Here is a 15,220-nt window from a genome sequence, read left to right on the forward strand (position 1 = left end):
GGCTCAGAACTTAATTCCTAGGAACTGGCCAAAGGCCAGGCCTGAGGAAATTAGGCCTTCTCAGGAATGTGCGGTTGGAGCAGCCCAGGCCTGCTGACTTAACCCTTTCCTGCACAGGTATAGAATTATGTGATAGCTGAAGTCCCTTATAATTCTGATGCTTTATGAACAGATTAGTAACTCACATATATTGTAAAGTAGTTAATGCTTTTATTTCATCTTTAAGAAGGCTTAGATAATCATAACTATTTGAAACCTGAAATAAAAGAAACAGGTTATGCGGATGCTAGAAAACAAAGCTGAATTGAATGTCGAAAAACAAAAGAATGTGTCTTACATAAGTCAACATAAGCCCTGCTCACTAATGAATAAGCTTACAAGTCGGAAGATGAACATTAAGGAAATCTATGGAGGAAAAAATTACATAAGCCCAGTTTCAGAAGCTTAAGTTCATTTAGCTTTTGATTAGCAAATTATTGATATTTAATTTCTCTTGAGCACTTATGATAAATTTAAGTCTTTTTTTAGTGAAAAATTTCTGCAGCATTTTTGTACAGTTGTGTAAAATTGCTTAAGTTTTACTTGTCTAGTTTAATGTTAATCTCTCTTTGACTCATTTTAAACTTGTTTAGTGAAGTAGTCAATATTTAATACCTGTTACATAGTTCCAGTATCTTCATTTTGCCATTGTTTTTTCTTGATCTATGGTTTTCTAATTGAGAATAGTTTTGCATTTTAATATTGTCATTCTTTTTCCCTTTAATGTGCTTGGGTCATATTTAAAATTTCTTTGATTTAAAAGTGTTCAAAATTTTCTTTTCATAAGTTGAAATGTACCTAGGCTTCCCCCCCCCACCCAAGTTCATAATGTATGACTTTGGTATAAAATTTGCAACTTACCATCTGTAATAATGCATCTTGTTCTGCATTTAAAGTTGCAGAATTATTTGAAATGGTTAAATTCAATATAAAGTAGAGAAAGCTCTAAAATTTAAGAAAAATACTTTTATCAAAAAAGATACTAGAATTAGTTTTGTATAAAAGAAAGCAACGTGTTTTCGTCTTAGTCATTTTACTTATCATTAACCCCATATAGTATAAATGATATAGTGTAAAATTATCATATAAGCACTTCACTGATGTCTTTTCTTTCACATTTTTATTGGTATTTTCTTAACCATGTTGAGGGCTTCCCTGGTGGCTCAGACATTGAAGAATCTGCCTGCAATGCATGAGACCCGAGTTTGATCCCTCTGTCAGATCTCCTGGAAAAGGGAATGGCACAGTCTTCTTGCCTGGAGAATTCTGTGGACAGAGGAACCTGGTGGACTACAGTCCATGGGTTGCAAAGAGTTGGACACGACTGAGCAACTAACACTATGTTTAAGTCTAGTGCGTGAGGGGATCATATGACCTTTCTACACTGAGTATGTATAATGTCTTTGGAATAGGAACAGAGCTGTTGTATAAAAGTGTCTTTTCCTGGGTCTAGAAATGAAACTTAATTTTTAAGTTGGTATGAAGTCTTTTCTCAGAAAGAGCAGTCTTGTCTTTTATGGCACCTGCCTGGCTTATTAGCTAATGTGGTTTCCTGGCCATTCACAATATATCTATATGTTTCAGTGAGTTCTTAAGTAGTATTTAGCCTCTTCCTGCTATACATAAATATTAAGGTAGTGTAGAATACTTTTGAGCAGCAGTGTTCTGCTTTGCAACACTCTAGTAGGTCCTAGTAGTTTTTTCTAGTATTTTGTCTTGTCTTTGATTTTCTAAAAAAAAAGCCCACACTGGCATCTAAAAATTTTTTGGAAATTCTGAATTTGACTTTTCTGTTGATAAGAGACTTTACTGACCTCTCAGTGAGAAGTAAGCATTTTAAATTTCTTCACCCTGATCCATTTCTGTTGAACAAATGTGTCATTGTACTAGGATCAGATACTCAAAGGTGAATAAGAAGCCATTCTCACCCTTGAAAAACTTATACTCTAGGCTCTTCATTCCATTTTCCAATAAAGAAAATGAAAGACAAAATTTACATAAGCATAAATTATTCCCCAGCTTTTTTATGTAGTTCCTCAGACCTTTTGACCAGATGGCTTCCTGCCTAACCATGTTCAAGCTAGCTTCTTCCCATGTACTGGAAGCGGAAGTGTTCCCAAGATGCTGGTTAGATTATACTTCAGTTTCTGAATAGCTAGCCTGAAAGCTGAAATTGTTGAAACTCTTTCATGCCCAAGCCTCTAGATACCACTTGTCTTTTAGAGTTCTCTACTTTTTACCTAATTGAGGGCTTTTTGGAGTTTTATGTACAAAGCTTGCAATCTTACATGCTTTTCAAACTCTTATGGGAAGCCATTCATTTATAATGAAGAAAGTAGCTGAATTGTCAGGTAAGGTACTATAGCCACAACTTCCCATCCCATTTACTGCAGTAAAAAATTCCCATCATCCAAGGCATTCTTTGAAAACTGTGGATTACTTCAGATCTTGTATTTTTTAAAAAAGTTACACTATTCCCTGCAGCTTATATTACCGATCTGTTAGACCCTAGTGAATTTTGCTATAGCAACCGGCTTTCATAATCAATTTGAAGGGTAATTTATTCTTACAATATGAGTAAATTGAGTTTTGTGGCTATATTATAACCTATCATTAGAACTACTAAATCCAATCCAAGTATAATGAAAATGGTTTCTTAAGACTTCTTCCTTTAAAAGTATATTAGATATACTGAGTCAGAATGGCTACAGATTTAGAATTTTGAGCAACAGTTTGAAAGTCTTGGCAGTTTACCCTGAAACTTCACAAGTAGACTCCATAGCTGACTCTTAGAAGAATTGAGAAAGGCTGTCAGTTAGATTTCATCTTATCTTCTAAAAGGAATACTAACATTTGAGGTACTGCTCTCCATTTGGAATAACATATCAAAGAGTCTTTTCTGAAAGGTAGTTCCTGATCTTTTCTGAATAAAACTGTAAGGAGGAAAGAATAACTTCATAATTTATATTTTATTACCTAATGAACTGCTTGATTTATTAAATTCCTCAGTGTCTAATTAGGATAGTTCTGAACCAAAATTCTAGTTATGGCATAGCATTTCTATTTATACAGTGTTACTTAAGCACCATTTAAAAATTTTGTATGATGTCATAGGAGATATGGTTATGTTTAAAATTAAGTTAAAAATGAATTGACCCAAAACACTGAATTATACTATTGTTGTTGTTCATTCGCCAAGTCATGTCCAACTCTTTGTGACCCATGAACTGCAGAATGCCAGGCTTCCCTGTTCTTCACTATCTCCCTGCATTTGCTCAAATCCATGTGCATTGAGTCAGTGTTGCCGTGCAACCATCTCATCCTTTGTTGCCCCCTTCTCCTCTTGCCGTTCAGTCTTCCCTGGAATCATGATCTTTTCCAGTGAGTCAGCTCTTTGCATCAGGTGGCCAAAGTCTTGGAGCTGCAGCATCAGTCCTTCCAATGAATATTCAGGACTGATTTCCTTTAGGATTGACTGGTTTGTTCTCCCTGCTATCCAAGGGACTCTCAAGAGTCTTCTCCAGCACCACAGTTCAAAAGTGTCAATTCATTAGTTCTCCGCTCTTTATGGTCCAACTCTCACATCCAGACACAACTAATGGAAAAACCATAGCTTTGACTATATAGAGCTTTATTGGCAAAATGTTGTCTATGCTTTTTAATACACTGTCTAGGTTTGTCATAGCTATTATTCCAAGGAGCAAGTGTCTTTTAATTTTGTGGCTACAGTTACCATCTGCATTGATTTTGGAGCCCAAGAAAATGAAATCTGACATGGTTTCCATATTTTCCCCATCTGTTTGCCATGAAGTGATGGGACCGGATGCCATGTTCTTCATTTTTTGAATGTTGAATTTTAAACCAGCTTTTACACTCTCCTCTGTCACTTTCTTCAAAAGGCTCTTTAGTTCTTCACTTTCTGCCATTAAAGTGATATCATCTGTGTATCTGAGGTTGTTGCGAGTTCTCCCTACAATCTTAACTCCATCCAGCATTTTGCATGATGTACTGTGCTTATAAGTTAAATAAGCATGGTGACAATTTACAGCCTTGACGTACTTCTTTCCCAATTTGGAACCAGTCCATTGTTCCATGTCCAGTTCTAACTGTTGCTGGTTGTCTTGCATACAGGTTTCTCAGGAGGCAGGTAATATGATCTGGTATTCTCATCTCATTAAGAATATTCCGCAGTTTGTTGTGATCCATAGTCAAAGGCTTTAGCGTAGTCAGTGAAGCAGTAGTAGAAGGTTTTTTTGGAATTCCCTTGCTTTTTCTATGATTCAGCATATTTTGGCAATTTGATCTCTTGTTCCTCTGCCTTTTCTAAATCCAGCTTGTACATCTGGAAGTCCTCAGTTCACGTACTGTTGATGCCTAGTTTGAAGAATGTAAAGCATAATCTTGCTGTCATGTGAAATGAGTGCAATTGTACGGTAATTTGAACATTCTTTGGCATTGCCTTTCTTTGGAATTGGGATGAAAACTGACCTTTTCCAGTCCTGTGGCCATTGTTGAGTTTTCCAAATTTGTTGGCATAATGAGTGCAGCACTTTAACAGCATCATCTTTTAAGATTTGAAATAGATCAGCTGGAATTCCATCACCTCCACTATCCTTGTTCATAGTAATGCTTCCTAAGGCCCACATGACTTCACACTCCAGAATGTCTGACTCTAGGTGAGTGACCACATCATCGTGGTTATCTGGGTCATTAAGAGGTTTTTTGTATAGTTCTTCTGTGTATTTTTGCATTTTCTTAATCTCTTCTGCTTCTGTTAGGCCCTTGCCATTTTTATCCTTTAATGTGCCTATCTTTATATGAAATATTCCCTTGGTATCTCCAGTTTTCTTAAAGAGACCCCTAGTCTTTCCCATTTTATTGTTTTCCTCTATTTCTTTACATTGGTCACTTATCTCAGCTATTTGTAAGGCCTCCTCAGACAATCACTTTGACTTCTTGAATTTTTTTTTCTTGGGCATGATTTTGGTCATCACCTCCTGTTCAATGTTATGAACCTCCGTCCATAGTTCTTCATACATTCTGTCTACCAGATCTAGTCCCTTGAATTTATTCATTACCTCCACTGTATAATCATAAGCAATTTGATTTAGGTCATACCTAAATGAGCTTGTGGTTTTTCCTGCTTTCTTCAATTTGAGCCTGAATTTTATAATAAAGAGCTGATGATCTGAGCCACAGTTAGCTCCAGGTCTTGTTTTTCCTGACTGTATAGAGCTTCTCCATCTTCGATTGCACAGAATAGAATCAGTCTGATTTTGGTACTGACAATTCCTTAGTGGAATGCATACCAAACAAACTCTGAAAGAAGCTTGTAGAAGGATATATAATAAAATTATAATTATGTAAACATTGCCAGTAATTTTATTTACTTTTCTTTGTTTTTCTATGTTTCTTAGTTTTCTAAAATAAAACTAGATTAATCCTTTCCAGAGTAGAAAAATATTTGTGGTTTAGATTTTTTTTAATCAAGGATTAAAATTAAGTATTTCTCTGTAAATATCGGCTTTTCTTTATAAATTGATAGAATTTCCAGTGTCCTGAAATATCATTAAAATAAGTAATAATTTCTTTAAATAACAGAATCCTTGAAAGCAAAACACAGGAAGAAATTCAACTCATAGTATAATGACAGTTTAAAATTAGGCTCATAACTAAAATTAGTTTATTCTTTTACAGGAGTTGAAACCTGATGTAGTAACTAAATCTGCTCTTGGTGAAGATATCAGCTTTGAAAAAATCTGCAAAAAGGTACTTTTGCAGTAAGTTGTATTTCTTTTGGGAATAGTTCCGTATTCTTGACCTCATTTTTTCTTTTCACTTTTTTTCCTTGAATAAACCAGTTACTATTAGTGTATGATGATTTTTCCTATTTGAGCTCTACTGTTGCTACCAAAAAATATTTTTATGATAATTAATGAATTTTACCTTATTCTTATATCACACCTCCAGGGACCTTAAAAGGTATGTTGAAGTTAATGTGGCATTTGTGTGCTAGACTGCAATTAGTCTGTTAATCTTATTATTTAGAACAAAGATTTTTTATTTTTTCCAAATACTAGTTTTTATAAACATTTAATCTCTGCATTTATTCTATGGAAATTATTCTATCCCCTTTTATAAGTAAGGAAACTGAAGCTCAGAAAGTAAGAAGTGAACTAATTAAGAGTACACCACTGTTATGTTCACAGTTACTTACATGGACTTTTACCCAGATCTTCTGCCCCTTGCGTTTGCTACACTAGCTTCATTCTTGCTTTTCCCTCTTTTTCATTTCTGCCCACTTTGCTGAAGCCTACATGACAGTTCCACCAGGGAACAGATTTTGAATTAATTGATTTTTGTAACTGTTGAATTTCTCTTTTCACTTTTATTCACGTTTGCTTTAATTTGTATTATTTCTTCCTCTTGCATTTGTGTTTACTTTGCTCTTTCCTCTGGTTTCTTAATTTGGAAGCTTAAATTACTAATTTAGACATTTATTTTTTTTTCCCTAATATAAACATTTAGTGCAGTAAAATTCCCTCTAAGCACTGCTTTAGCTACATCTTATAAATATGATATGTTGTATTTTATTTTCTTTGATTTTAAAATGTTTAAATTTCCTTTGAAATTTCACTTTTAACCTATGGTTTAATTAGATGGTATTGTTTAATTTCTGAACAATTAGAGGATTTGGGGTACCTTTTTGTTTTCCTTATGATCCATGAGCATAGTTTTTATGATTGTTATTCTTTTAACTTTAATATTTACATTATTTGTTCAGAATATGGCTTATCTTGGTGAATATTTCATGTGCACTTGAAAACAATATTATTATATTGAGATCAGTGTCCTGTAAATGTCACTTAGGTCAAACTGATTGATGGTGTTGTACAGATGATTTACAGCTTTACTGACTTCCTACCTGCTTGTTTTATTGATTACTAGGAGAGATGTGTTGGAATCTACAACTATAAATGGCAGTTTTCCTACTACAGCTTTAAGGGAAAAAAATACTCTTAACTCTACATTTATGTACACTAGTACTCATTTCTCTGCAATTAATTGATATTAGACATTAGAATTTTAAAACATTTTATTGTAAGAAGGTCAGAAAATGAAAGATTGTTGCCTGTTTGAGGAGAGGGAACATTTGTTGTTGTTGTTATGGTCCTTGTTAGGAAAGCAACACCAAAAAGTCAGGAGCATGATTTTACAGCTTCCTTATTTTGATTCTGCCTGATTCTACAGTAAATATTCTTACTTCATAGCATTCATTCATAGAGATGAAAAAAATTTAGTTCTGTAATACTTTTTTACTTGGTGTGTATGTTTCTAACAAAATACTGACATGTTAAGTTAGAATAGTGGTAATTGTATAAAAATATGGTAGAATATATTTGTTTTCTCTTGAGAGTTTAAAAAAATAATAATTTAAGGTTTTTACCAGAATAAAATTTTTTTTTCATTTTCTGGTTGCTGCACCCTAAAAATATCTCAGTAATATTTAATTTACGATGGGATTAAAAACCAATTTATTTTTGTTGCCTAATATTATGTTTCCATTTAAATTTCAGCACTAAAGCTTGACACTTGTTTTTTAATTTGAACTTGAAAATATCCAAAATAATGTGTCTTTGTCTTTTTTTTTTTAACTTTTCAGTCTGATTGTTTTCACTTGGAAGGTTACTGCTAGTTAATGCATGTGTAGTGTTTGTAAAATCAGGTTTCTTTAGTGCATCTTATTTAATTTACAGCCTTTTGTTTAACCTCCCAGTGTGTGAAATGTCATCCTAAAAATGCGGAAATGAGTCTGTATTTGCTTATCATTTATATTTTCTAAATAGCAAAAATTCATTTGCATATTACTAGATTTATAGTCATGAGATATATAATAAACACATAGAAAGTTTGGATCAAACTGGAATGTTGTCAAGCAAAAAAAAAAAAAATTTCATTACATTTCTGCCCTTTCAGTACCTTCCTCCAAATGAAAGGAAGGAAAGGGAGGTGGAGAAGGACAAAGGAAGACAGTTCTGTTTTATAGTTCTTGATGGAACCCTTGAGGATTTAGAGCCAAGGGAAATTGCCTTGTTTAAGAATGGTTTCAGATTCCTCCAGAGCTATTTGATTTCACCTATTTTGTTGCTGTTTTGTTTCGTTTATGATATTCTTCCCATTGAATTAATGTTCTTCTGTATCAGAACATGTTAATAAATTAACTGAGTGTCATGGAGAGAAGACTGATCGGTTTGCCACAGGAAGGGAAGTTAATTAGATGACCAAAGAGGTAGTAATAAGGCTATTACATAGAGCTTATACATTTGAAGCTGTCTAACCATCAGAATAGAGCAGAACAAGCTGATTTGTGTAACTCCTTAGAGCTTGCTTCGTTTTTCCATATACGTTAGTATCTCAGTTGATCTTACAGCATTGATATCAAGTGAAAACATTCATGTGTGCACATGTGTGTGTAGTAATACTAGTAGTATCTTCATTTCCAAATTCAGAAATGGTTAGAAAGATTAAGTAGCCAGTTAATATTTGTATGAGAATTTTAAAACTATAGAGTTTGGGCACTAGAACTGTGACATTTCCAAACAATTATTGCCAGAATTTCAAGGATTTCTCAAGTCCAAATGTCAATTATATGCAGAACAGTTGGCCAGGCACTATGGAAAAAAGGAAGGGAATAGAACATAGTTATTTTAAAGGATAAGAGGAAGCAAATTAATATTTGCTAACATCTACTGGTAGCTGACTTGTTAGATACTTTATATACATTAGCTTTCTCATTAAGATGATAATGATCTCATTTAACAGATGAGACAGTGGGCCCAGAAGGGTCAAAATATACCTGTGGTCAATCAGTAGGAAATGTTAGATCCAAGGTTTAGACAACCAAAGTCTCTGCCTGCAAAATGAAATTTTAGGACAAAAGGATAGAATACATCTCTATATGTAAGACAGCATTTTGGAATCATGGGATTTTAACAGTTTAATGAATACAGAAAAATCTCCTGTTTCCTAAATGTGGACTCTAAGCCCTTTGCTTGTTAACCACAATTCTTCTGATTCAACTAAAGGGACTGTTTCTTATTAGATTTCTAAATGTTTTTAATAAATACAAATATAAATGTGTTGACTTCTATCTTTAGGAAAAACCTAGAGTTGAAGTCGAGTTAATGTTAAAAGTACTGCTACTAGCTTTCTACCTGTATGAGTTCCTTTAGTCAATTTGATTTTTATTTTTAACTGATGGAAGATTGCTTTACTATGATGTTTTGGTTTCTGCCATAAGCAGCACATTACAGTCTATTCATGCTGCTTATGGCAGAAACCAACACATCATTGTGTATTTATATACCCTGTCTCTTGAGCCTCCCTCCACTCACTCCAACCCATCCCTCTAGGTCATCACAGAGCACCAGGTTGAGCTCCCTGTATTTATAGCAATTTCCATTAACTGTTTTACACATAATAGTATGATACACATGATAATATCAATATATATACAAGACAACAGGTGTGGACACAAGTCTGTTCTGTACTAGGTTTTTCAGTACCATTTTTCTAGATTCCATATATATGTGTTAATATATGATACTTGTTTTTCTCTTTCTGGTTTACTTTACTCCGTATAAGAGGCTCTAGGTTCATCCACCTCACTACAACTGACTCAAATTTGTTCCCTTTTATAGCTGAGGAATGTTTCATTGTATTTATGTACCACATCTTTACCCATTCATCTGTCGATGGGTATCTAGCTTGCTTCCATGTCCTAGCTATTATAAATATTATTGCAGTGAACATTGGGATACATGTGTCTTTTAGAATTGTGTTTTTCTCAGGGTATATGCCCAGTAATGGATTTGCTGGGACATATGGTAGATTTATTTATAGTTTTTTAAGGAATGTCCATACTGTTTCCCATAATGCAGGAGCATTCCCTTTTGTCCACATCGTCTCCAGCATTGATTGTAGATTTTTTGGTGATGACCATTCTGACTGGTGTGAGGTGATGCCTTATTGTAGTTTTGATTTGCATTTCTCTAATAATAAGTGATGTTGAGCATCTTTTCATGTGTTTATTAGCCATCTCTATATTTTCTTTGTGGAGAAATGTCTGTTTAGGTCTTCTGCCCATTTTTGATTGGGTTGTTAGTTTTTTTTATATTGAGCTGTATGAGCTGCTTATATATTTTGGAGACTAATCCTTTGTCAGTTGCTTCATTTGCGGTTAATTTCTCCCATTCTGAGAGTTATCTTTTCGGGTTGTTTATGGCTTTCTTTGGTGCGCAAAAGCTTTGAAGTTTTATTAGGTCTCATTTGTTTATTTTTGTTTTTATTTCCATTAATCAAGGAGGTGGGTCAGAGAGAATATTGCTGTGATTTATGTCAGAGAGTAGTGCCTAAGTTTTCGTCTAAGAGCTTTATAGTTTCTGGTCTTAACATTTAAGTCTTTAATCCATTTTGAGTTTATTTTTGTGTGTGTTGTTAGGAAGTGTTCTAATTTTATTCTTTCACATGTAGCTGACCAGTTTTCCCAGAACCACTTATTGAAGAGGTTTTCTTTTCTCCACTGTTTATTTTTGCCTCCTTTGTCAAGAATAAGGTGCCCATGTGTCCATGAGTTCATCCCTAGGATTTCGGTCTTACTTCATTGGGGTACACTTCTGCTCTGTGCCAGTACCATGCTGTCTTAGGTGACTGCGGCTTTGTAGTGGAGTCTGAGGCCAGGGAGCTGACACCTCCCGCTGGGCTTTTCTTTCTGATGACTGCTTTGGCTGTTTGTCATCTTTTGTGTTTCCATGCAAATTGTGAAATGTTTTGTTCTAGTTCTGTGGAAAATGCCATTGATAATTTGATAGGAATTGCATTGATTTGTAGATTGTTTTGGGTAGTACGCTAATAAAGTGATGTTCAAAATTGTCCAAGCCAGGCTTCAGCAATACGTGAACTGAGAACTTCCAGATGTTCAAGCTGGTTTTAGAAAAGGCAAAGGAACCAGAGATCAAATTGCCAACACCCACTGGATCATCGAAAAAGCAAGAGAGTTCCAGAAAAACATCTATTTCTGCTTTATTGACTACGCGAAAGCCTTCGACTGTGTGGATCACAATAAACTGTGGAAAATTCTGAAAGAGATGAGCATACCAGACCACCTGACCTGCCTCTTGAGAAACCTGTATGCAGGTCAGGAAGCAACAGTTAGACCTGGACATGGAACAACAGACTGGTTCCAAATAGGAAAAGGAGTATGTCAAGGCTGTATATTGTCACCCTGCTTATTTAACTTATATGCAGAATACATCATGAGAAATGCTGGGCTGGATGAAGCACAAGCTGGAATCAAGATTTCCAGGAGAAATATCAATAACCTCAGATATGCAGATGACACCACCCTTATAGCAGAAAGTGAAGATGATCTAAAAAGCCTCTTGATGAAAGTGAAAGAGGAGAGTGAAAAAGTTGGTTTAAAGCTCAACATTCAGAAAACTAAGATCATGGCATCTGGTCCGATCACTTCATGGGAAATAGATGGGGAGAGAGTGGAAACAGTGTCAGACTTTATTTTTTTGGGCTCCAAAATCACTGCAGATGGTGACTGCAGCCATGAAATTAAAAGACACTTACTCCTTGGAAGAAGAGTTACGACCAACCTAGACAGCATATTAAAAAGCAGAGACATTACTTTGTCAACAAAGGTCCCTCTAGTCAAGGCTGTGGGTTTTTTTTTTTTTTTTTTTTTTTTTCTTTTTTTTTTTTTTTTTTTTATTTCAACTACAGAGGGCAGGTCTTTATTCCCAATCCCGATCCCCCCTCCCACCTCCCTCTCCACCCGATTCCTCTGGGTCTTCCCAGTGCACCAGGCCCAAGCACTTGTCTCATGCATCCCACCTGGGCTGATGATCTGTTTCACCATAGATAGTATACATGCTGTTCTTTTGAAATATCCCACCCTCACATTCTCCCACAAAGTTCAAAAGTCTGTTCTGTATTTCTGTGTCTCGTTCTGTTTTGCATATAGCGTTATCATTACCATCTTTCTAAATTCCATATATATGTGTTAGTATGCTGTAATGGTTTTTATCTTTCTGGCTTACTTCACTCTGTATAAGGGCTCCAGCTTCATCCATTCTCATTAGGACTGGTCAAATGATATTTCTTTTAATGGCTGAGTAATATTCATGGTGTATATGTACCACAGCTTCCTTATCCATTCATCTGCTGATGGGCATCTAGGTTGCTTCCATGTCCTGGGCCTATTATAAACAGTGCCTGCGTATGAACAATGGGGTGCACGTTGTCTCTTTCAGATCTGGTTTCCTCAGTGTGTATGCCAGATAAGTGGGATTGCTGGGTATATGGCAGTTCTATTTCCAGTTTTTTAAGAAATCTCCACACCGTTTTCCATAGCGGCTGTACTAGTTTGCATTCCCACCAACAGTGTAAGAGGGTTCCCTTGTCTCCACACCCTCTCCAGCATTGATTGCTTGTAGACTTTGGATAGCAGCCATCTTGACTGGCGTGTAATGGTACCTCATTGTGGTTTTGATTTGCATTTCTCTAATAATGAGTGATGTTGAGCATCTTTTCATGTGTTTGTTAGCCATCTGTATGTCTTCTTTGGAGAAATGTCTGTTTAGTTCTTTGGCCATTTTTTGATTGGGTCATTTATTTTTCTGGAATTGAGCTGCAGGAGTTGCTTGTATATTTTTGAGATTAATCCTTTGTCTGTTGCTTCATTTGCTATTATTTTCTCCAATCTGAGGGCTGTCTTTTCACCTTACTTATAGTTTCCTTTGTTGTGCAAAAGCTTTTAAGTTTCATTAGGTCCCATTTGTTTATTTTTGCTTTTATTTCCAATATTCTGGGAGGTGGGTCATAGAGGATCTTGCTGTGATTTATGTCAGAGAGTGTTTTGCCTATGTTCTCCTCTAGGAGTTTTATAGTCTCTGGTCTTACATTTAGATCTTTAATCCATTTTTGAGTTTATTTTTGTGTACGGTGTTAGAAAGTGTTCTAGTTTCATTCTTTTACAAGTGGTTGACCAGTTTTCCCAGCACCACTTGTTAAAGAGGTTGTCTTTTTTCCATTTTATATCCTTGCCTCCTTTGTCAAAGATAAGGTGTCCATAGGTTCGTGGATTTATCTCTGGGCTTTCTATTCTGTTCCATTGATCTATATTTCTGTCTTTGTGCCAGTACCATACTGTCTTGATGACTGTGGCTTTGTAGTAGAGTCTGAAGTCAGGCAGGTTGATTCCTCCAGTTCCATTCTTCTTTCTCAAGATTACTTTGGCTATTCGAGGTTTTTTGTATTCCATACAAATTGTGAAATTATTTGTTCTAGTTCTGTGAAAAATATTACCGTTTGGTAGGCTTTTTGATAGGATTGCCATTGAATCTATACGGACTGCTTTGGGTAGAATAGCCATTTTGACAATATTATTGTTTCTTCCAATCCCAGGAACACGGATATGTTTCTCCATCTGTTTGCTGTCCTCTTTGATTTCTTTCATCAATGTTTTATAGTTTTCTATGTATAGGTCTTTTGTTTCTTTAGGTAGATATACTCCTAAGTATTTTATTCTTTTTGTTGCAATGGTGAATGGTATTGTTTCCTTAATTTCTCTTTCTGTTTTTCATTGTTAGTATATAGGAATGCAAGGGATTTCTGTGTGTTAATTTTATATCCTGCAACTTTACTATATTCATTGATTAGCTCTAGTAAGTTTCTGGTAGAGTCTTTAGGGTTTTCTATGTAGAGGATCATGTCATCTGCAAACAGTGAGAGTTTCACTTCTTCTTTTCCTATCTGGATTCCTTTTACTTCTTTGTCTGCTCTGATTGCTGTGGCCAGAACTTCCAACACTATGTTGAATAGTAGTGGTGAGAGTGGGCACCCTTGTCTTGTTCCTGATTTCAGGGGAAATGCCTTCAATTTTTCACCATTGAGGGTGATGCTTGCTGTGGGTTTGTCATATATAGCTTTTATTATGTTGAGGTATGTTCCTTCTATTCCTGCTTTTTGGAGAGGTTTAATCATAAATGAGTGTTGAATTTTGTCAAAGGCTTTCTCTGCATCTATTGAGATAATCATATGGTTTTATCTTTCAATTTGTTAATGTGGTGTATTACATTGATTGATTTGCGGATATTAAAGAATCCTTGCATTCCTGGGATAAAGCCCACTTGGTCATGGTGTATGATTTTTTTAATATGTTGTTGGATTCTGTTTGCTAGAATTTTGTTAAGACTTTGCATCTATGTTCATACTAGTGCATATATGGCCTGTATTTCTTTTTTTGTGCATCTTTGTCTGGTTTTTGGATTAGGGTGATTGTGCCTCATAAGAATGAGTTTGGAAAGCTTACCTTCATCTGCAGTTTTCTGGAATAGTTTGAGTTAAGATAGGTGTTAAGCTCTTCTCTAAATTTTTTGGTAGAATTCAGCTCGTGAAGCCAGTCTGGTCCTGGGCTTTTGTTTGCTGGAAGATTTTGATGACAGTTCGATTTCCTTGCTTGTGATGGGTCTGTTAAGATCTTCATATTTCTTCCTGGTATCAGTTTTGGAAAGTTTATACTTTTCTAAGAATTGTCCATTTCATCAAGTTGTCCATTTTATTGGCCATAGAGCTGCTGGTAGTAGTCCTCTTATGATCCTTTGTATTTCAGTGTTGGTCTGATTGGATCTCTCCATTTTCATTTCTAATTTGTAATTTGTTTTCTCTCTGTCTTAATGAGTCTTGCTAATGGGTTTGTCAATTTTGTTTACTTGTTTCAAAAAACCAGCTTTTAGCTTTGTTGATTTTGCCTGTGCCGTCTCTTTAGTTTCTTTTGCATTTATTTCTGCCCTGATTTTTAAGATTTCTTTCCTTCTGCTAACCCTGGGGTTCTTCATTTCTTCCTTCTCTAATTGCTTTAGGTGTAGAGTTAGGTTATTTATTTGGTTTTTTTCTTGTTTCTTGATGTAAGCCTGTAATGCTATGAACCTTCCCCTTAGCACTGCTTTTACAGTGTCCCATAGGTTTTGGGTTGTTGTGTTTTCATTTTCATTCATTTATATACATATTTTGATTTCTTTTTTGATTTCTTCTATGATTTGTTGGTTATTCAGAAGCGTGTTATTTAGCCTCCATATGTTTGAAGTTTTAACAATTTTTTTCCTGTAATTGA

General features: G+C 35.1%; 1 protein-coding gene across 1 annotated transcript in view; it reads left to right on the top strand.

Annotated features, from left to right (window-relative positions):
• The window catches only part of SRFBP1 (serum response factor binding protein 1), an 83,840-nt gene that overhangs the window by 30,427 nt on the left and 38,193 nt on the right, over positions 1 to 15,220 (top strand). Inside the window, exon 4 of the mRNA XM_043465883.1 lies at positions 5,737 to 5,808. Within this exon, the coding sequence (XP_043321818.1) occupies positions 5,737 to 5,808 (72 nt within the window). The remainder of the gene's footprint in view (positions 1 to 5,736; positions 5,809 to 15,220) is intronic.

Source organism: Cervus canadensis, chromosome 4 (assembly GCF_019320065.1).
Source record: "Cervus canadensis isolate Bull #8, Minnesota chromosome 4, ASM1932006v1, whole genome shotgun sequence".
Classification (NCBI taxonomy): Eukaryota; Metazoa; Chordata; class Mammalia; order Artiodactyla; family Cervidae; genus Cervus; species Cervus canadensis.